At 31.6% G+C, this 22,441-nt stretch overlaps 1 protein-coding gene across 2 annotated transcripts in view; it reads right to left on the minus strand.

Annotated features, from left to right (window-relative positions):
* Positions 1–22,441, minus strand: part of LOC139511554 (E3 ubiquitin-protein ligase LRSAM1-like) — a 44,740-nt gene that overhangs the window by 18,463 nt on the left and 3,836 nt on the right. The window contains exons 1-16 of one of the 2 annotated variants that reach the window (XM_071298386.1): positions 20,366–20,437; positions 18,577–18,835; positions 17,856–17,909; positions 16,668–16,712; positions 15,866–15,940; positions 11,601–11,669; positions 9,651–9,735; positions 8,049–8,213; positions 7,594–7,641; positions 6,421–6,542; positions 5,393–5,422; positions 4,989–5,111; positions 3,850–3,937; positions 2,990–3,086; positions 1,891–1,961; positions 808–907 (exon numbers count right to left, since the gene is read on the minus strand). In XM_071298386.1, the coding sequence (XP_071154487.1) occupies positions 808–907; positions 1,891–1,961; positions 2,990–3,086; positions 3,850–3,937; positions 4,989–5,111; positions 5,393–5,422; positions 6,421–6,542; positions 7,594–7,641; positions 8,049–8,213; positions 9,651–9,735; positions 11,601–11,669; positions 15,866–15,940; positions 16,668–16,712; positions 17,856–17,909; positions 18,577–18,807 (1,403 nt within the window). In that variant the 5' untranslated portion in view covers positions 18,808–18,835; positions 20,366–20,437. Of the gene's footprint in view, positions 1–807; positions 908–1,890; positions 1,962–2,989; positions 3,087–3,849; positions 3,938–4,988; positions 5,112–5,392; positions 5,423–6,420; positions 6,543–7,593; positions 7,642–8,048; positions 8,214–9,650; positions 9,736–11,600; positions 11,670–15,865; positions 15,941–16,667; positions 16,713–17,855; positions 17,910–18,576; positions 18,836–20,365; positions 20,438–22,441 lie in introns of those variants that run through there. The other variant, XM_071298385.1, reaches the window with a different exon arrangement.

Here is a 22,441-nt window from a genome sequence, read left to right on the forward strand (position 1 = left end):
TTTCAAGGGTTTCGTGGGTACAGGTGAAAAAAAATTAAGTGTTCCATGAATTAGTAATGTCCCATAGCCTATGCAGGATTTGGTTAAACCACCAAAAATAAGTATTCACCAAAATGTTTTTCTGAATCTATGAAAATTGCTACCCACAAAAATAAATTAAGCCACAATTGTAATTTTTAAAAGATTTTATACATTTGTGTGTGTGGTGTTTTGAATGTAGTGAATTTGGTTGTACATCATATATATGTCTCATAAAAAATAAAACTTGATCAAAGCAGACAATTTCTTATAATTGTGCTTTTTCTTCTAAGGGATGATCTATAATAAAACATACATGGGACCCAGGGAAGGCACAATTGGTTGATGTCAAGAACAGCAAATATGTAAGTGTATTTCTATATCTACCTCTATAATTAGCTACCCTGTTTGAAAGTGCCTTCAAAAATTATTTTTCAATTCTGTTTAATTTTGCCTGAAAAAATATCATAAATTATTAAATAACCTATATGCATCTAATTAAAAGTATATTTTACAGTAAGCAATTTCCACAGTTACTTTCTGCTTTATCTACTGTAAATTCAGAATTTATTGCGTGCATTTATTATTGCGATTTTGTCATTTTAGACTTAAATGCGATTTTAATTTTTACGATTTTGAGAAAAATCCTGTTAAATTCATATAAAATATTTCAAAATGCGAGTTTAAATTATTGCGTTTATAACTCAGTCGCATTTTTCGCAATAATAAAAACCTCGCATTAATTTCTGAATTTACAGTATGTATATATCTACAGTACAACATATCTACCTGTGTAATGCTAGTTTCATTGTTTCATCCTTTTGTCCTAAGTTCTGTAGTCTTAGCGCTTCCTGTGCATTTATATCATTTAATAAATTCTGCATATTTTCTGGAAAAAAAAGATAAGATTCTTCAAACTAAAACTGTGTTCAGAGTAGAAATAAGAATCCTGACTTCAACTCATTTCTCTTGGAATGAAAACTAACCATGAAGGACTATATAGGCACATCTCTGTTAGGATCTCACTATGTCCAAAGATGCCTGAACATGTGATGAAGAATGCAAGATGAGACACATCCAGAAAGTGCATACATTAAAGAGAGCAGCTCAAGATTGCCTCTGGATGTTGGATTTTCTGGCTGTGTTCAAGACCCTTTGGTGGTCTTCAGCTGTTGTGTTTTACTCTTTGGTCAAGTTGCTGTCTCTTTGAAACATTCCTAATTTCCATTCTCTATATTAGTACCTGTTTTCATGATCATAAAGATTTTTAGTAAAAGATTTAAAGTTCATATTTTCAGGGCATGTGTACAATCATGTGTCATAGATATGTATTTTCATGGCATCTGTACAATCATATGTCAAAGGTTTTTTATTTTGAGGGCATGTGCACAATTATGACTCATATATTTGTATTTTGAAGGCATGTGCACAATTATGAGTCATATATTTGTATTTTGAGGGCATGTGCACAATTATGAGTCAAATATTTGCATTTTGGGGGCATGTGCACAATTATGAGTCATATATTTGTATTTTGAGGGCATGTGCACAATTATGAGTCATATATTTGTATTTTGAGGGCATTTGCACAATTATGAGTCATATATTTGTATTTTGGGGGCATGTGCACAATTATGAGTCATATAATTGTATTTTGAGGGCATGTGCACAATTATGAGTCATATATTTGTATTTTGAGGGCATGTGCACAATTATGAGTCATATATTTGTATTTTGATAGCATGTGCACAATTATGAGTCATATATTTGTATTTTGAGGGCATGTGCACAATTATGAGTCACATATTTGTATTTTGGGGGCATGTGCACAATCAGTATCATAGATGCCAGTCTAAGCATGTCAACATTTACCTAAAATTTCTTGTTTCCGTAATTTCTGATACTCTTCATACTGAACACTGCACCAATCATCATCTTTCATTCTAAAATATAATATAAATAAACTGTGATAAAACAAATTCAATAAATGTAAATTTAGAAACTTGTAACTAAATTACAATCAAATCAATACCTGCAAACTACAAGAAAAGTTAAGAAACCATTAAATACTGTGGATTCATTATTAACCAGGTGATACCAGTTTTCATGGATTGTGTGGTTAAAAGTTAAACTCAAATATGTCTGGGCCAAGAGTGAGCAATCAGTCATGTCTCCATGTCTCCTTTCTGTCACTTTAGCTGCAGACAAAACAAAAAACTACCAACCACTATACAGTCATATAATGGCCAAGCGTTCAAGACATTTTACGAGTTTAAATTACTTAAAATCTAGACAAATGTAAAGAGTAGTACCAAAACAACAAACAATCAAAATCATCAAAATGTTCTTGATACTGTATATTCATCATTTTTCGTGGAATACCAAATTTCATTTATCTAATGGGTACAGGTGAACTACCAATTTAAACTATCAACACATTTCTGTATTTTTGTAAACTTGTATGCAAACCTGTCTCACTGATGTTTATATCCTTATCTTATTTTGTTCATACCTAATTTGGTTTTATTTCATGCTGATCAATATAGTAAATAAATACAAGAAACAAAAAGAAATTTGATGAAAACAAGAATGTGTCCCCAGTACACGAATGCCCCACTCGCACTATCATTTTCTATGTTCAGTGGACCGTGAAATTGGGGGAAAAACTCTAATTTGGCATTAAAATTAAAAAGATCATATCATAGGGAACATGTGTACTAAGTTTGAAGTCGATTGGACTTCAACTTCATCAAAAACTACCTTGACTAAAAACTTTAACCTGAAGTGGGACAGACGGACGGACGGATGGACAGATGGACGAATGAACAGTACGACGAATGAACGGATGTACAGACCAGAAAACATAATGCCCCTTTATTATATGTCGTAGGTGGGGCATAAAAATCAATGTGATTTTAGGCAGACGGTCAACTGAAATTTGAAAACTGGTAACAACTGATCCGAATATTACCTCTCCTCTTCCAACTCATCAATCCATTGTTCAACCTGTTTAACTCTCTTGTTCTCAACCATCATATCTTCTATCAGTCGATTCACTCCATTCTCAACTACAAATAAAAGAATTTATATAAAGACATTGTCCGCTACAAAATAAACAAAATAATAAAAAGACAGACTCTGATTAATGATTTATTCAAATTCAAGTTATTCTACTGTTGAAAGTTCAATAAAATAAAGTGAAGTAAGTAACATGTGAAGGAAGTAACATGTGAAGGAAGTAACATGTAAAGTAAGTAACATGGTTTTATTGTAATGTTAGTTTACTTGAAAATTGCTCTAAATTTTCAACCATAAAAAAGAAATCCGTATCAAAGAGTAAGTATGTCTTCAGCATGAAATTGTTGTCTTCTTGCCAATGCACAACATTAGTCATAATATTTTTATTGCAATTGTAATCACCTTGAGGAGTTGTAATCTGGCTAACTTTATGTAAATCTGCTTGACCAGCAAACTTTAATATAATTAAAATGGCAGGGGCACCATTTAGTTCTTAAGAATAATCAGTGGTTGAATTATGTAATGCAATTTTCAAAGAGTTTTCAATTAACAGTGTGATACTGAAGAGTCAATGTGGCAGAAGTAATCCATATGAATCACCCCTGTTTGACCATATCGGTGGACAAAATAAACTGATTTAAAGTGTCAGGTTCATAAATTATAAAATAAAGGTTCTGTCATAAGACATAGTTGCTTCCCTTGATTATTTAAAGATTTTCACAGGTGATTATCAATAATTGTGTTTAAAATTGAAAATAAAAGTCTAAATCCAAAGACATTTGTCTTTTGAAATGATGTGATTTCTACACCTACTTTTTTCCAATTCCAGTAATAATTTTCTTCTTTCTTCATCTTTTTTATGAGAAATTACTTCTAATTCTTTGTCCATCTTGTCACTATCCTGCAACACAAAACAAAGAAATACAAATACCATTAACATTGACAAAGAGGTTTATTGTGCCTTTGATATGTTATTCCCTTGTAAATTGCATATGTTGAAATTAAAATGACAATACTTTAACATGTAAAGTGTTTACAGTCCTTTATAGCTTGCTGCTTTCAGTGTGAGCCAAGGCTGAAGACCATACCTTGACCAATAATGGTTTACTTTTACAAATTATGACTTTGATGGAGTGTTGTCTCATTGGCACTTATACCACATCTTCTTATATTTATATGCAAAACATTCAAGTCAATGGATAAACCATGATGAAAGGGTAGATCCATTTAATTTTCATGGAAATGAGAATTGCAAATGCTATTAAAACTGCATACTCCCCCTTTTTTTTCTCCAACAATGCATTTGAATTGGGACCCCCCTGGATCAGCCCCTGTAAACTAAGCCAAAGTAAGTAAACCATGGCTGAAGGAAAGGGGCCAAGTAAACTCCATTGAAATGAGATGTGCCAATACTAATACAGCTGCATATCAACATATTTTATTAACCTACCATTAGTAATTCATCATAAAATGACTTAATCTTAAACTTATACATTGTTGATGCTGCCATCATCACACTACAGACAACACACATGAATCCCCCTTTTCAACTTTGTTGAGGGGAGACAAAAATCTAAGTTTGATACAATTTTCCACAGCAAACTCTAATTAAAGCAAATGTCATAACAAAAGTATTTTGTGTTGCCTTTATAATTGAATTTCCACATTTAATTTCCCTGGGAGTTACAGTATTTTTGTTATTTTATACTTATTAGAATGGCTAAAATCACTGCTTCTAAATTCTGATGATATTCTTGATTATCAGATGATGCTACTACTGGAAGATAGTATCACCAGCGCTTCAGCCAGCAGTTGCTATAGGTTGTTTTATTTGAGTTTAAGTTATAAGAGTTGACTTTATGTATATAATCTGTACCTGAACCACTTCATCCAGATAATTGACTTATTTGAGTTGGAATAATAAAAACTGACTTTATGTATATAATCTGTACCTGAACCACTTCATCCAAATATTTGTTCCTATTGATATTCATCTTGACCGCAATCTCTGCCTGCTCATTCTCTTCTTGTTGCATTTTTCTTTCTATATTAGCGAATTCTTGTCTTTTTCTATCCTGTACATTTAAACATTGATAATGAAAATAAGTTTTTCCAGTTATATGGTACCAAAGTTTTGTTTTTGTTTTATGCATAATTTGATTGCAAAATGAATTATCAAAGCTATTCATAATCTGAAATGTAATAACAAAAATAACTTTTTGGTTCACGGGCAGGATACGTTTTTTAAGTTTGCAATTACAATTCTTTTATTTTGAACAACATTTACCTGCATTGTTATATATATATATTTTGGAGATACATTTGAAAATTGGCTCTAATAAAAGTAATACTTTACCATCTGTGTGTTGTAATCATCTACAGATTTCTGAAAAAGAAACAAGAAAATCTCTCATCAGAATCGTGGATCCAGCTAATTTGAAAGGGGAGGGTCCCAACCCCTAGAACACCATGAAACATTCACATAATAAATTAAAATAAAATGGAAGATTCCAATCCTCAGAACACCCCTTGGATCCACAATGCATCATGTTATAAAATATGTCCATACAAATCTAGTCTTGATTGGAAAACAAATGATAAGACAGAAATCAACCTTTTTACCTTCTCCAACCGTAATACTTAACAGAAGTGACATCCTTTGTCAGTACTGTATGGTTTGAAATACTATAAATTCAGTTGCTAAAGTAAGATGATGATTCATACAAAAAATAAATTTATAGTATCACAACTACACATATAAAATAAAAGCATGTATATGATTATTTTCTAATTGATGCTTTTAATTAGAATGAAGTAATTTTGAAAAAAAAACCACATGCATAAATTTTTAGATACTATGGATTCATGGGGGACATTGTGGATTGAGAAAAATTTTGCATTTTGTGGATATTTGATTTTGCAATTTTGAAAAAGTCTGTATTCAAGCCTATTTTTGTACTGTGTTGAACATTGAAATTGGTATTTTCACAATATACCCACAAATTCCATGAGAATTGGTATCTGAGAATTGGTATGCCGACAAATAATACTGATTTAATTAATAAGGTTTCAGACAAATTGATCCAAACAATAATTTATATGTTCCAGACCATATGAGTATTTGGACCGTAAACATATACTCGTACGGTCCGATCATACACGTATGCTCGGACCGTATGAGTATACCCGTATGGTCCAGTACGAGCTGACCATACATGTGATTGGATCATATGGGTTTTATATATTAAACAATTTATCACAATCTTTATTTTTAGACCTGTACGGTCTGACCGTATGAGTATTTAAAAAAAGTATGCATACGGTCCAGAACGTACGGTCCAAATACTCATACGGTCTGGAACAATATAATAAGTATTTTTTTACCTGTAAACTTTCTTCGTCTCTGAGATGTTTAGCTAACGATTGACTGACTTTACTTGGGGATGTAGGAATATCTAACACGTCCAACAGGAAATTAGACGGAGGAAGATACTCTATTTGGTTATCTGAAAGTAAGAAATACAATTATTGACTGACTTTACCTGGGGATGTAGGAATATCTAACACGTCCAACAGGAAATTAGACGGAGGAAGATACTCTATTTGGTTATCTGAAAGTAAGAAATACAATTATTGACTGACTTTACTTGGGGTTGTAGGAATATCTAACATGTCCAACAGGAAATTAGATGGAGATAGATACTCTAATTGGTTATCTGAAAGTAAGAAATACAAAAACTTTTTAATTTATGTATTTGTATTTGTGTTTGTGATTTTATTCAAAATGTGTGAGTCTTCAAAGAAATACTAACTATTGTCCCTCGCAATCCCCAATGAAACAGGCAGAATTGATAAAGTCCATATTTTGTTATGGGAAACCTCAAAATAAAAAAAAGGAGATGTGGTATGATTGCCAATAAGACAACTATCCACCAAAGTTCAAACAAAGTGGATGAGAGCAATTACAGGCAACTGTACGGCCTTCAACAATGAGAAAAAAAACATACAGTATAGAAACAAACAGCCTAATTTGTTAACAATTATTTTTTTTTACGAAAAACGAATATGACAGGTGTGAACTTACGACAACCACTGACCTAGAGGCACCTGACAGGCAATTTAAGAATGTGGAGGGGTTAAGCGTGTTTATGAGTGCTCAACCCTATCCTAACCTAGGACAGTGGTGTAACAGGACAATGAAGACTAAACTATAAAAATAAGTTGAAAAAGGTGTAATTCATCAGATCAATTTTACATCCCTCAGATCAAATTTTAAAATAGCAGGTGCACATCTTTATGTTCTGAAGAAGATTCTGTTAAAGTTTGTATCTATTTGCAAAGAGTTATGGGTTGACAAACTAATATATCAAGCATATGAGAAACAAGCAAAAATTACTGATTAAAATTCAGTTGCCCTAAAGAAGAATATGTGCAAGTTTAGTAAATTTATATCTGAGCGAAACGAACACCACCAATATTCAAATTTAAGTTATTGTTTCACAGTTCTTAATATGTAATAAACTGATTACAAATATTTATGTGCACTTTTTGACTCACCTGAGCAAATAAATATCATGATAGCTTCTGTACCTTTACAACACTCATCTGATAAAAAAAAAGGAATATAATTCAAAGAGGATTGATTTTTATTTGCTTCAACGCAGAAAGGCTATATAGCAAGAAGTAATTCATGTAAGCATATATCTACTGTAAACAAACTACATGTAATTTATGCAACCATCTGAATAGAAATGTTGTATGAACCACTGTTTACAGTTTCAACTTTTTTCCATAGCTACAAGTATGGTGTTAACTAACTTGCTTCATTTATCACTTTTTGAGATTTTTGACCATTTGTTCTTTTCCTTCTCTCAAAGATGAATGAAAGAATTTAAAAGAGGAATCGATCTTCTCTTAGGTACCTGATCATATATATTTATTTAACATGTTTGTGGTGTCTGCCTTGAAAATGGTGTATCAGTATATATTGTATATTAGAAACTCATAGTTACCACTAGGTGGGTAGTGCATCTGTTTTGGATCTAATATTAATGTTTCTAAAGTCCTGACTTTGTAGAACTGTTTAGACAATCTCACAATCTTATTTCCTGAGATATCCAGCGTCCGTAAACTCTTCAAATTGCATACCTCTTCAGGAAAGCTGTGTAATCTATTGGCTATGTTGAAAAAGTAAAGAAAAACAGGTAATTAACATTTAAAAACTAGTTATATCTGGTTATGGACTGGAAAATAAGCAGTCTGTTAGTCAGATATCTGTATTTTCAAAACTTCTTTACATGACTACAAAAGTGTGGTCTCAATATAAACCTAAGCAATTGATCTGAAATGACAAGGTAAAATAAGGCTACTTTTTTGGCCTGTTGATTTCAGCTAGTTACATTTATCAAAACTTTTCTAACAGTGATTGTTTTCGATTCCAATATTTTGTTACGTCATAAGTTTTTTCTCTTTAAAACATTCTTTGAAAAAACATTGTGTTTGACAGCATATTTATACCTGATGAAAATATATAAATAGCATCTAGTGTTTATGATACTATCTATGGATCAACATGGTCAAGCAATTTGTTAGAATGTTATTCCTTCTGTTTACATTGGGACTATCTAAAAATAAAAACTAATGTCTCCTTTAAAGATAATTTTGGCTTTTACACCGGTGTGCCAAAAGGATCATTTTGGTTTGTGCAAGAGGATTACAATAAAATAAATTCAGTATGAAATGGTTATACAAAGCACCAGAGTATTCTAGGTCAACTAGTTTGGCATGATCTTTGTTGACAATTTAGGCAACATCCATAAATAATTTCAAATACACAAAATTTCATATTTCGAACGTTCATAAGATATAAGTCTGTCAGATATTAATTGTCATATTTTTTAATACTATCTTACATATTCTGAGTAAAAAAATTTAGCAACAGATAAAAATTATAATTTTAAATATACTGAGTAAAGAAAATTAGCTACAAATATCTTTAATCTTATATTTCATGATTCAAAAATAAACTATACTCAACATATAAACAATTAAAAGATTTAATGTAACAAGGAAAATAAACCATAAGGTGCAATTTTTATTAAACAAAACATTTAGTCCATATCTTAAATCTTTTGAATTTTTATTTCAAAGTTTTTTCATTAAAGCATATGTTGCTTTACTTTTTTTACTCAGTATATTTACATAAGACTTCCATGAGGTTAAGATGAAAAGAAATAAGCTTCAAAGTCTTATTCGGTTGATTCATTGCTTTTATTGTTACAATATTTAATAAAATATTCTTCCCAACCCATGTACATTCAATGAAAATCCATTTCTACAAAAGTGTTATTGTGATCATTTATGATATACTTTTTTAAAAGCTCTCGCTCAAGCTCGCTTTTCAAATGAAAATGGGACAGACAGACAGTCAAGGGCAACAGTTAATGCCCCCTTTGCCTTGCAGTGGGGGCATAAAAATCACACAAAAACATCTAAATTAATGAGCATTTTCATATTCCCCCCATTGGTAAGCAATCACACCCTTTCAAACTGTATTTTAACTAATATTTTACAAAATGCGTCTGTACAAATCTCATATCATATTTCTTACTTACATTTAATATTGAGTGTTTGAAGATGTCGTAATTTACCAATAGATGATGGTAGCTTTGATAATTTGTTGTTTTCTAAATTCAATACCTAGAAAAAGAAAATAAAATAAAAACAATGGAAGACATTATAAAATGCTTTGTGAGGAGTAAAGATTTGTAAAATTTTATTTCTACAATCCATAGACAACTGACACAAGTTTAATGGTGGATCCAGGGGGTTTGAGGGTTGGAATCCCCTTTATTTTGATGATCAATGCATTTGATTTGGGACATATGGTTGGAACCCCTCTTTTATACAAGAATGGGAACCCCCTTTAAAAAAATGTCTGGATCCGCCCCAGATATTCTATTAAAAAGAACAAACAGTTATGTACCTATGTAACGAGAAGCTTAATTAAGAATGTTCTATATTATCATAATAAAAGGAGGAGTTGGGTAAATGCCAATGAGACAGAAGAAAAATCAATATAAAAATTCCAACATGGTATATTGGTTTATAATTGTTCAAGCTTTATGGTGTTTTGGACAAAAACAACATAACATGGTAATCTGTTAATCAAGTAAAAGAAATTTTCAAGATCTAACCAGTAGTACGACAACGCCTTCTAGGTATATAGAACCACTAATTTGAGCCCAACCAGAAAGTAGTACATCATGTAAAAGTTATACAAAATAGTTCATACGCATAGCTGTAGCGTAAATTTGTCAATAAAGTAAAATTTTGGGTAAATTTGGTATTGAATGAAGGCTTAAGTACTTGGGATCACTGCAGGACCCTTGTTGAAAGTTTATTTTGAATAAAATAAATTGCTTCACTGAACGCAGCCTGATGTTACCGCTGAGGTCGAACCCTGAACAGTTGGGGCCAATTTGGACACAATATTCAAGCTTGATACTGTCTAAATTTGGATTGTGATAAAAATTTTGCAATAATATAGGTTTCTGACACACAAAAACATGTGGTAAAAAGATCATACAAATCTATTGTGCAATACTGTGCAATTGAAGGTTTCTTCTTTCTCCTTGAAACTTTTCAAAAATTTTGAAAGAAAATATGAACACCTTAAATAATGAACCCCTCCCCCCCAAAAAAAAACCCAAACTTTTTGAATTCCTCCATGGAGTAATTACCCCCAAACTCAATCCAAGTGTTTGTAGTATGGGACCTTGTAGTACAAGAGATCCATTCATTTAATCACAAGTTATTGTCTGGAAACTACAAAAATGCTTTTTTTGGCTCCTTCTTTGCCCTTTATTCCCAATCTGTTGCCATCGTTACCCTCGAAAATTAATCCCATACTTCAACCTGTGGTATTAAACATTGTGGTACAATTTTAGAGCAATCAAAATACTTAAACACAAGTTATTATCCTAATACTAGAAAAAAAAGCTTGTTTTGGGCCCCTTTTGGGCCCCTAATTCCTAAACGGTTGGGACCATCATCCCAACCTTCCTTTTGAGATGTTCAACCCTCTTAACAAAAATCATAGAGATCCATTTACTTAAACTAAAGTTATTGTCCGGAAACTAAATGTGTCTTCAGACGACGACAACAACGACATTATACCATAATACGATCCCAAAAATTTTTTGCAGTCGTATAAGATTTTTTTTGCGGTTGTATAAAAAAAACCATATGAAATTATAATAACATTTCCCCTGTTGTTCAGATCAGGAGTATCTGTGCTTTTTTTTATACTCAACTTCTGGGAACCATTGTGCTCTATTATGTAATTATAGGTATGATGAATTTTACAGTGCAAGTCAGCTCAGGATAAAGTAGAGTTTTGAGTTCAAATGACTGCTACTTTATTTAAACTGATGACAAATAAGCTGCTAATGCTTAAAATTGAAGAATTTAACATAGAAAGCAATGAGGCTATGAATTAGTGGTTTTATTCATTTAATCAAGAGGAAAACTACAAGTATAAACAATAGGCTTCTAAAAATTACCTGTAGATTTTCAAGCTGATGAATATTCTCAGGCAAATTTTTGATTTCATTGTGGTGTAAATCCAATACCTGAAAAAAGTAAAATACAGAATTACTATTGATAAGATATGTAGGAAATCTTGGAATTAAACATTAATAAGGGTTATTCTCTATTTTTTACATTCTAGCCCCTCATTATTCTCTTTTCTTTTTTTTGTACATTTTTCTCTATTCTTTATATATTTTTGTACATATCTCTATTCTGTAAACTCCCAGCAACACCCTCATCAATATTCTATGAAGATAAAACTGTCAATTTGACAATGTTTAATGAATAATTGTTTTAATAATTCCATGAAAGTTTTTAAATTATCTAAGTATATAACTTTTGTACAATTCATCATAAGTGAAATTATCACATACATGTATTAACAAAATTGTACAAGTTTTCTAATATTTCTGATTGATACTTAGTAGAATATGCAACCACTTTATACAGCACTAGTTGCTCACTTTTTATCCAAACTGTTGCTTGTGCTAACAAGATAAATTTAAGATCAAATACTAGAGGCTCTAAAGAGCCTGTGTCGCTCACCTTGGTCTATGTGCATATTAAACAAAGGACACAAATGGATTCATGACAAAATTGTATTTTGGTGATGGTGATGTGTTTGAAGTTCTTTCTTTACTGAACGATTTTGCTTCTTACAATTATATCTATAATGAACTTTGCCCATTAGTAACAGAGAACTATATTTGGTAAAAATTTACATAAATTTACCAAATTAATGAAAATTGTTAAAAATTGACTATAAAGGGCAATAACTCCTTAAGGGGTCAACTGACCATTTTGGTCATTTGACTTATTTGTAGATCTTACTTTGCTGAACATTATTGCTGTTTACAATTTATCTCTATCTATAATAATATTCAAGATAATAACCAAAAACAGCAAAATTTCCTCAAAATTACCAACTCAGGGGCAGCAACCCAACAACCGATTGACCGATTCATCTGAAAATTTCAGGGCAGATAGATCTTGACCTGATAAACATTTTTATTCCATGTCAGATTTCCTCAAAATGCTTTGGTTTTTGAGTTATAAGCCAAAAACTGCATTTTACCCCTATGTTCTATTTTTAGCGGTGGCGGCCATCTTGGTTGGTTGACCAGGTCATGCCACACATTTTTTAAACTAGATACCCCAAAGATGATTGTGGCCAAGTTTGGATTAATTTGGCCCAGTAGTTTCAGAGGAGAAGATTTTTGTAAAAGATTACTTTAATTTACGAACTAGAGGCTCTAAAGAGCCTGTGTCGCTCACCTTGGTATATGTGAATATTAAACAAAGGACGCAGATAGATTCATGAAAAATTGTGTTTTAGTGATGGTGAAGTGTTTGTACATCTTACTTTACTGAACATTCTTGCTGCTTACAATTATCTTTATCTATAATGAACTTGGCCAAGTAGTTTCAGTGGAAAATGTTAGTAAAAATTTACAAATTTTATGAAAATTTTAAAAAATTGACTATAAAGGACAATAACTCCTTAGGGGGTCAATTGACCATTTCAGTCACGTTGACTTATTTGTAAATCTTACTTTTCTGAACATTATTGCTGTTTACAGATTATCTCTATCTATAATAGTATTCAAGATAATAACAAAAAACAGTAAAATATCCTTAAAATTACCAATTCAGGGGCAGCAACCTAACAACCAGTTGTCCAATTCATCTGAAAATTTTAGAGCAGATAGATCTGGACTTGATAAACAATTTTTTCCACTGTCAGATTTGCTCTAAATGCTTTGGTTTTTAAGTTATAAGCCCAAAACTGCATTTTACTCCTATGTTCTATTTTTAGCCATGGCGGCCATCTTGGTTGGTTGGCTGGGTCACTGGACACATTTTTTAAACTAGATACCCCAATGATGATTGTGGCCAAGTTTGCTTTTATTTGGCCCAGTAGTTTCAGAGGAGAAGATTTTTGTAAAATATAACTAAGATTTACGAAAAAAATGGTTAAAAATTGACTATAAAGGACAATAACTCCTAAAGGGGTCAACTGACCATTTTGGACCTGTTGACTTATTTGTAAATCTTACTTTGCTAAACATTTTTTCTATTTACAGTTTATCTCTATCTATAATAATATTCAAGATAATAACCAAAAATAGCAAAAATTTCCTTAAAATTACCAATTCAGGGGCAGCAACCTAACAAAGGGTTGTCCGATTCATCTGAAAATTTCAGGACAGTTAGATCTTGACCTAATAAACAACTTTCATCCTGTCAGATTTGCTCTAATTGCTTTGGTTTTTGAGTTATAAGCCAAAAACTGCATTTTACCCCTATGTTCTATTTTTAGCCATGGTGGCCATCTTGGTTTGTTGTGGGGGTCACCGGACACAATTTTTAAACTAAATACCCTAATTATGATTTTGGCCATATTTGGTTAAATTTGGCCCAGTAGTTTCAGAGGAGAAGATTTTTGTAAAAGATAACTAAGATTTACGAAAAATGGTTAAAAATTGACTATAAAGGGCAATAACTCCTAAAGGGGTCAACTGACCATTTTGGACCTGTTGACTTATTTGTAATTCTTACTTTGTTTAACATTTTTGCTATTTACAGTTTATCTCTATCTATAATAATATTCAAGATAATAATCAAAAACAGCAAAAATTTTCTTAAAATTACCAATTCAGGGGCAGCAACCTAACAACGGGTTGTCCGATTCATCTGAAAATTTCAGGGCAGTTAGATCTTGACCTGATAAACAATTTAACCCCATGTCAGATTTGCTCTAAATGCTTTGGTTTTTGAGTTATAAGCCAAAAACTGCATTTTACCCCCATGTTCTATTTTTAGCCATGGCGGCCATCTTGGTTGGTTGGCGGGGTCACCGAACACAATTTTTAAACTAGATACCCCAATGATGATTGTAACCAAGTTTGGTTGAAATTAGCCCAGTAGTTTCAGAGGAGAAGATTTTTGTAAAAGTTAACGACGGACGACGACGACGGACGACGGACGACGGACGCCGGACGCCGGACGCCGGACGCCAAGTGATGGGAAAAGCTCACTTGGCCCTTCGGGCCAGGTGAGCTAAAAATACTGTTACACTAGTAAGGGACGACATCAAAAGTTCAATGAAGGTTAAAAAACTTAATTCACATAGTTTTTTCACTGACCCCCCCACCCCCCTCTTAACTTAATTTGCCCATTTTGGGAAATATTGATTTACCAATAGGGATATATGTAAAAATCGATTTTAGATATACAAAACTTGCAGAATTTTAACCCCCCCGCCAACCCCAAACTATTTGATTTAAGTTTTTTATCCTACATTGATCTTTTGATGTCGTCCATAACTCTGTGCTGTAAACCTAGAACTCATACGCATTTCTAATTGGCAGACGGTCATATCTTGTAGATGAGTATTGTAAATTCAGAAATTAATGTGTTCATTTATTATTGCATATTTGGAAGAATGAAAAGAAATGTGTGATTAATTATTGTGATTTCAAAATAATATGCATACAGTAAACGCATCAGATACCAAAATAATATGCATACGGATAAATGCATCAGATACCAAAATAATATGAAAACGGTAAACGCATCAGATACCAAAATAATATGCATACGGATAAATGCATCAGATACCAAAATAAAATGCATACGGATAAATGCATCAGATACCAAAATAATATGCATACGGATAAATGTATCAGATACCAAAATAATATGCATACGGATAAATGCATCAGATACCAAAATAATATGCATACGGATAAATGCATCAGATACCAAAATAATATGCATACGGATAAATGCATCAGGGACCAAAATGCAAGTTCTTATTACTTTATTATTGCAATACTCAATACAGCCAGTCACAATATTCACATTAACCCTTTCCTCCATTGGATTTTTTTTTTTGCATACTTGATTCGCATAAGGATTTTTCAATAAAATGCTAAAAATATGCTTTAAAGTATTAATGCATTGTGAAAAACAAATAATTCATCAAATAAATTAAAGTCAGATATTCCTACGATATTCCTTTTCATATTGGATACAAATTTAATTAAGTCTACTGCAGACACTTTGTAGTCAAAGGGTTTCAACTGAGGTACTACACAGGCATCAAAAGGCTTCATTATGGAGTAAAGGTGGTGGCGTCAAAAGGCGTCACTATGGAGGAAAGGGTTAATAAAAACCTTGTAATAATTTCTGTATTTACAGTATCTTTTGTATTTCTATTCCTACATAACCTTACCCTGAGTGTCCTAAAATCATTTAATCTGTCTGGTTTGTCAATTCCAGATAACCAGTTGTTATTCAATAATAAGGCCTGAAAACATATAAACAAAGCACAAATGATTTTTGTTTCCTCAATAGTTGAGCAGAACATGGAATAATGAAATGAACCTTATTTTCAATTTAATTTAAAATTGACAAATAGACTGATAAAGCATTGCTTTAAAGCAATTTTCAAAGGAACAAAAAACAAACAGAGCTTATAAGGATGAATAGGAAAAATACCATATTGTTGTATGGAATGGTAGTACTTATGTACTTAAACCACACATGTTCCTGTCCCAAAACTTTTATCATATCTTAATGGTTTTTCTTTCTACTGAGATCATTTTGGCAGATCTTTATATAGTTTCATACACTTTATGCATACTGTGGATTCATTTATTTTCATGGATATCAATTTTTGTGGACTCAGGAAAAATTGTATTTTCGTGGATATTTGATTTAGAGGTTTAGCCAAAGTTTGCATACAAGCACCCACGAACTCCGCGAAAATTGATATCCCACGAATAATAATGAATCCCCAGTAACTATTAAAGATTCAGGGATATTTAAAGCTTGATATATTATCAACACTTGTCTATTCTTGAAGACTATATATCATGTATATGTTGACCTCTAGATGTCTATTAATTTTGTGGTATTTGGCTGTCTCATTGATGTTGATCCCACTCTTCTTTTCATTCATATAGTTGTATTAAATCAGTAACATATATCCATATTGAATATTGAAACATGTTATAAAATCAAAAATGACTGACCTCTTTCTGTAAGTAGTTACATGCTGAATATAAATCATCTGGTATCTGAAACACAAAGCAAACCCAATAAGTTTACAACTCTACCCAGGACCATGCAGATATTTGTAACTGTAATTTCAGCATTTAATCTAAGCATATGCAAGTACAGTAAAGTATCAGAAATGAATTTATGTGCGGTATGCGGAAGGTATTTGAAAGATTGCGCATTAATTTTATAAAGGAGATTTTGTATAAGTTGTATACTATTGCCGTTAACTGGTTTGGCGGTCAGTATAAAAGTAAATTGCACGGGTTTTTAGTTATCGAGGACTGGGTAGTTTGTTTTTTTTGTATACAAAATATTTGTATTCAAGTTTTATATAGAACAGTATTTAAATGTGTTGTATTTATTTTGTAGATTATTTTGTTGCAGAACATATTGTCCAAGATTCTGACATCTTGTGTTTTTGATGGACTAGACCAGATCAGATACATATTGTATAAGAAATAAAATTTGAGGTGGTCACTGCGCCATTCAGTATCCAAACTTGTGTTTGTTTTATTGTATATAGAAAGTAAAGGCTAATGTTGAAGTGTAAATAATTTGAAGTTCTCAGTTATTTACACATTTGTTCAAAATAGATGGAGCATTTTAGCACATAAATACTTTATGTTTGGTTAAACAATGTGCATTAAAACATAAGGGAGCTACCATTTGATTTGTATGGGGGGGCTAGGATGAAAAATTTTGTCCTGTATTTTTTTTTAGCTGTAATCTCTGTCCTGCCTTTTTATTTTTCACTCTGTTTGGTCCTGCCTTTTTTTTTTAGTTTATCCTGACTTTTTTTACCTAAATTGTCGTCCTGACTTTTTTTTTTTTGCAAGTGTCTCATCCTGCCTTTTTTTCAACTCAAAACTCCTGTCCTGCCTATTTTTTTCAAATTTCATCCTAGCCCCCCCATAAAAATCAAATGGTAGCTCCCTAAGTAAGTATCTTTCATTATACTTTTTATTGTTTTGTGACTGACAAAAACTTTGGGTTGGTTATCTCTGTCTTTCATTTGCTTGAATTTTGAATCTAGTAGTTTTCCCTTTTAAGTTATATAATTTTTTAACAGAAGTTCATAGAATTAAAATAAAGAACAGAAAAGAAAATAGGTTAAAACCAATATGATTTCAACTGTAAAAAAATTGTTAATTTTTACTTACCTCATCAAGTTCACAATTGGAAACATCAATATTTGGTTCTGGGTTATTTTCAGCCTGTATTAAGAAAAACAAAAACAAACATTATGGAAAAAGGAGCTCAGTGGTAGTGTTTTTTGGTTGTATATAAAACAATTTTTGCTTTATTGTTTGGTAGATATGTTCTATCACACTAAAATCTCCTCACGAACAATGATTTTGATAAGTGCATGCCAAGTGGGAGAGGTGACCAATCACAGGTCAGCTCAGTTTTATCCAAATAGGTAAATCAGACCTAATTCCTATAGGTTGACTGCCAATTTTTTGATTGTCAATGCATTTAGGTGTTAATGCAGTCATTGTACAGCACCTAAACATAGCAACTGAATTATAAGACAGTTTATTCAAAATGAGTGAAAAAACAACATTGTAAAAACTTCTTTTCTTTTCATTTAAACATCTTTGGTCACATGATATCCTTGTAGTTCATCTCATCTTTGTGCAATTGGAGTCTGTGTGTGTGTAATGGTGTTCATAGGGTGTTCATTATCACTGAACTAGTACACATTTTTGTTTAGTGGCCAGCTGAAGCACGCCTCTGGTTGCAGGATATTCTAAAATATTTTGAAGACTAATTGTCATTTGTGGCCTTCAGCTGTTTTCTACTTTTTGGTTGGGTTTTAAACAAAGTGAAAGTGGTTACATGTAACAGTTTGTAAAATAATCAAATTACACATTATAATACCTCAAACATTTGGTCCTGATAGCGTTTCTTGGCTTGTGAACTTTGAAATCTTAAGAAAGGCATTTTCTTTTTTGATGATTCCGTCTTTGATGTTTGAGTAGCACCTTTGGGCTGACCTGCCCCCTTTGAAGAGGATAACAAACCACCTGGTTTTTTGGCGGACTTTTTTCCTTTTGGTGTCGTCAGGTTATTCGATGACCTTTTTTTATCTTTGGAGACATGGTGTCCCATTCACCCAATCATCCAAGAATATTTTTACCTAAAAATATTCAAAACATATATATAACTGGTTATTTACAATAATGATGTTACCAGTCTGTCAGGTTTTAAAATAAAATATAAAAAAATATTTTACAAGTCTGATCTGGTATAAAGGAGTATGTCGGTAAGGTCTTAAAATGGCCCACTTTTTTAGCATAAATTTCAAATTCAGATTTATTGACCAATATCACAATAGATTAAAGCTAATTAAGTGACTAGATAGATAATCAGCCATTTTGTTGAAAATCTTACGTTTCTGCATTTCATTATGACGTCACAAGTTGTACTTATATTGATTTTTCACGAAAAAATCATTGAAAATGGGAAAATTTCCATAGATTATTGGACAGGAAACATAGAGCGCATACGTCGACAACAAAGATCTTTTAAAATAATGTCTGTGAAGACATTTCACATGTCTTATTTGAATATTAAGTTTGTCGACGACTGTGCTCTATGTTTCCTGGTCCCTTGTTTGGTTGAAATCCAGCTGATTTTACCAAACTTCACCAAAATCCCTTATTTTGACCTTTTTGGGAGGTAAAAATCAACGTGTTAGAATTAAACTTTGACAAAAACAGTTCTGTTTAACTTTCTCACATGTTTTTAAGGCAACTAAAAACATTTATTGTCTTGTAACTATGAACTTTAAAATTTGGGCCAAATATGGCCCTTACCATACTTACTCCTTTGCTTTATCCTAACAAATTATACTGTAAATTCAGGACTTTTATTGTGATCTCATCCAGTCATATGAATAAAAACCTTGCATTTATATAATTTCTGAATTCACAGTATTTTATAGAATGGCCAAGAAATGCCAGAGAAGAATATAAAATGTTGCATTGTCATCAATAGAATTCAGTGGGAAGCTCTTTGGCTTTGTTGTCACCTTGTAAGTCGTGACTTTGCATTGAAAGCCACCAAATCGGAGTGAATATGGAATCACGCTAAATATTCTCAAAGAAATCAAAGGTAGCAAAGCATTACAATCAAGAATATTAGTGTCCCTGATGTTTGGCAAGTACTATGACATCTTTTTTCTAACAAAAATAGGATGATATTTTTGTATAATAACGTTAGAAAAGTATTTAAAACATGTGGTTGAAAAGTTTTGCTTCGTATATTAAAAACTCTCAGATTATGATGAAAACATGAAAAGTTAGTAGTCAAGTCTGGTGACCAATGCCAAATTATGGAAACATGAACACAATGTTTTGATGTGAATGTTGAATTTTCCGCTGCTTGTTTTCTGACATTACTGAAAAATCTCATGCTTTACCTTGACTTGTCAGACATTACCGTGGACTAATATAACTAATATCCCTAGTGTATGATATTGATATATTGACCCTCCATATCAACATTGACCTTTGTCAATATATCTAATTCAAAGAATATAAATAAACATACAAAACAAACGAACTTAAATTGATCAAATCGGAATAAAAAACCATCAATGATCATATACAATGATAAAGAATAATATTTAAAGAGAAATTGTCCACCCAAGCACGTAAAAACTTACAAAGGGCATGATGTTATTTTTCTTTTTCCTGTATCCAAACATGAACAGCGTAAATAACTCAGCCATGTTTACATCAAGTAGGATAACAAATTATATCATTAGGAATCTACACAGAAACATTATACAGCAATATATTGGACAATTCCCTCGGAGGCAATATAAATATGCTTGGATCAATAATTTTACTTTATATTTATCCATATATCTGATTTGATTAATCTGTTTCTAAGGCCTTGTTTAACTGAGAGCTGTAAGGTATCATTCATTTTCATTGAAATTGAAAATCCTATTCATTTCAATTAAAACTAAAACAAGGAAATATTTTATTGTTTATATTTTTTTGCTACATGTATATGAGGTTACGGAGGGGGCTCAATTTCAGTATTTTTCTTTAACAGGCCATTTTCTTTATTCTTCAATTTTACTTTTACCATTAATTTCCATTATACATGTTATATATTTGTTTGCCCCTTTTTCTCTTTTCCTTATTCCTAAGCTTATTATACTCTTTTCTGTAAACCCCACCCAGACCATCCTGTAGGATGTACAGTGTTATAACATGAATTAATTCCCCTGATTATAATATCTTATCATATATCATTGATTGATTTTCATATTTCATATCCTTATCCTAATTAGCATGATTGGTGAAAATACAAAAACTATCAGAAATTATCATTTGTCATTTGATATAAAGAAGAGTAAACAAATGTATATACAAATGAAAAACCAATTGCTCAGAGAATAATTGAAAGTCTTTCCAACTGAAACTATACACTTGATATGAAAATAACAATATCCAGTTTAAGATGTCATTTCCAGTGCAAAATAGCAACCGAATGCAAAATGTCCCATGGCTTTATCATGTACACATATAGGAAGTAAAAGCAAAGGTCAAAATCTAGAACTTCAAATTAACCTTAAAATTTTGAATATGACCTTGACCTTGACCTAATTTTCTGTTATTCTGGACTCAAATCAAAAGATACTAGGTCTATATCACTAAAGGTCTACCAATTACAAATGCAGATCACTTATAATAATATCAAATGCATAAAGGGAAATAACTCTCATATGGAATCTCTTTACCACTTGGGGTAATTTGGAAAAATAAATCTGTTGTAATCTTTTACTGTGGTAATCTTTTACGAATGCAAAGGAGATGCACACACAAGAAAAAAACCGCGCCTGGGGAGATAACTCTTACAAAAAAAAATTGTTCTGCTTAGCAATTCCAAATCTAAAAGTGATTAAACTTTTCGATAACATATACCAAATATCTATTAAAGTGACATGTTGGGAAACAAAAATTACAAGCAAGAACAAAATTTAGCAGAATTTTTTTTTTTAAAAATCAGAACAAATATAATAGGTCTTTCCACAGAAAATAACGTTGAAAGTAAACAAAAGCCATTTGTTTTTCAAGGTCATTCAGGATATACATATGAGAAATAAAGTACAGGTTGCATGCCCCAGTCAAGGAGGAGGTGAAGAACCAGATCTACTCTAAAATCATTAGCTTCATTTTATCATGTTTATAGGCACTATATACAACTTTGTAATATAATTTTGAAATATCTTTATTTGTTTGGCTGGAAATTGATTAAATTTTAATACTGTATATACATATGTATGTTAAATTGTATATTGTTCAAAATTTAATCAATATGAGACACATGACACATATATTTTATATCAATTTCATTATTATTATTATGTAAGGCTGGAGTGTGGTGTCATTTCATATCAATATGTATATGGTCTGTATTTATGTATCTGTTTATACATATTTAATTAGTTAATTCAAATATTGAATCCATTTAAAAAAATATCAATAGTATCAATTTAATGCCATGTAATAACTGGCCTACTGAGGTTGATATAAGTTTACTCATGCCATTAGTCAACAAATAATGTCTTTAGAGTAGGGATGTCAACTTGGTGAAGATTTACTAATCAAGTACTTGTTGGATTAACTGACTAGATTATAGTCCAAGGAATTTTATTTCATAATTAATAGCCCATGCCAGTTACTCAATGTACTAAGTTATGTAAGTTCACAATGATCTAATCAAG

Source organism: Mytilus edulis, chromosome 2, assembly GCF_963676685.1.
Source record: "Mytilus edulis chromosome 2, xbMytEdul2.2, whole genome shotgun sequence".
Taxonomy (NCBI): Eukaryota; Metazoa; Mollusca; class Bivalvia; order Mytilida; family Mytilidae; genus Mytilus; species Mytilus edulis.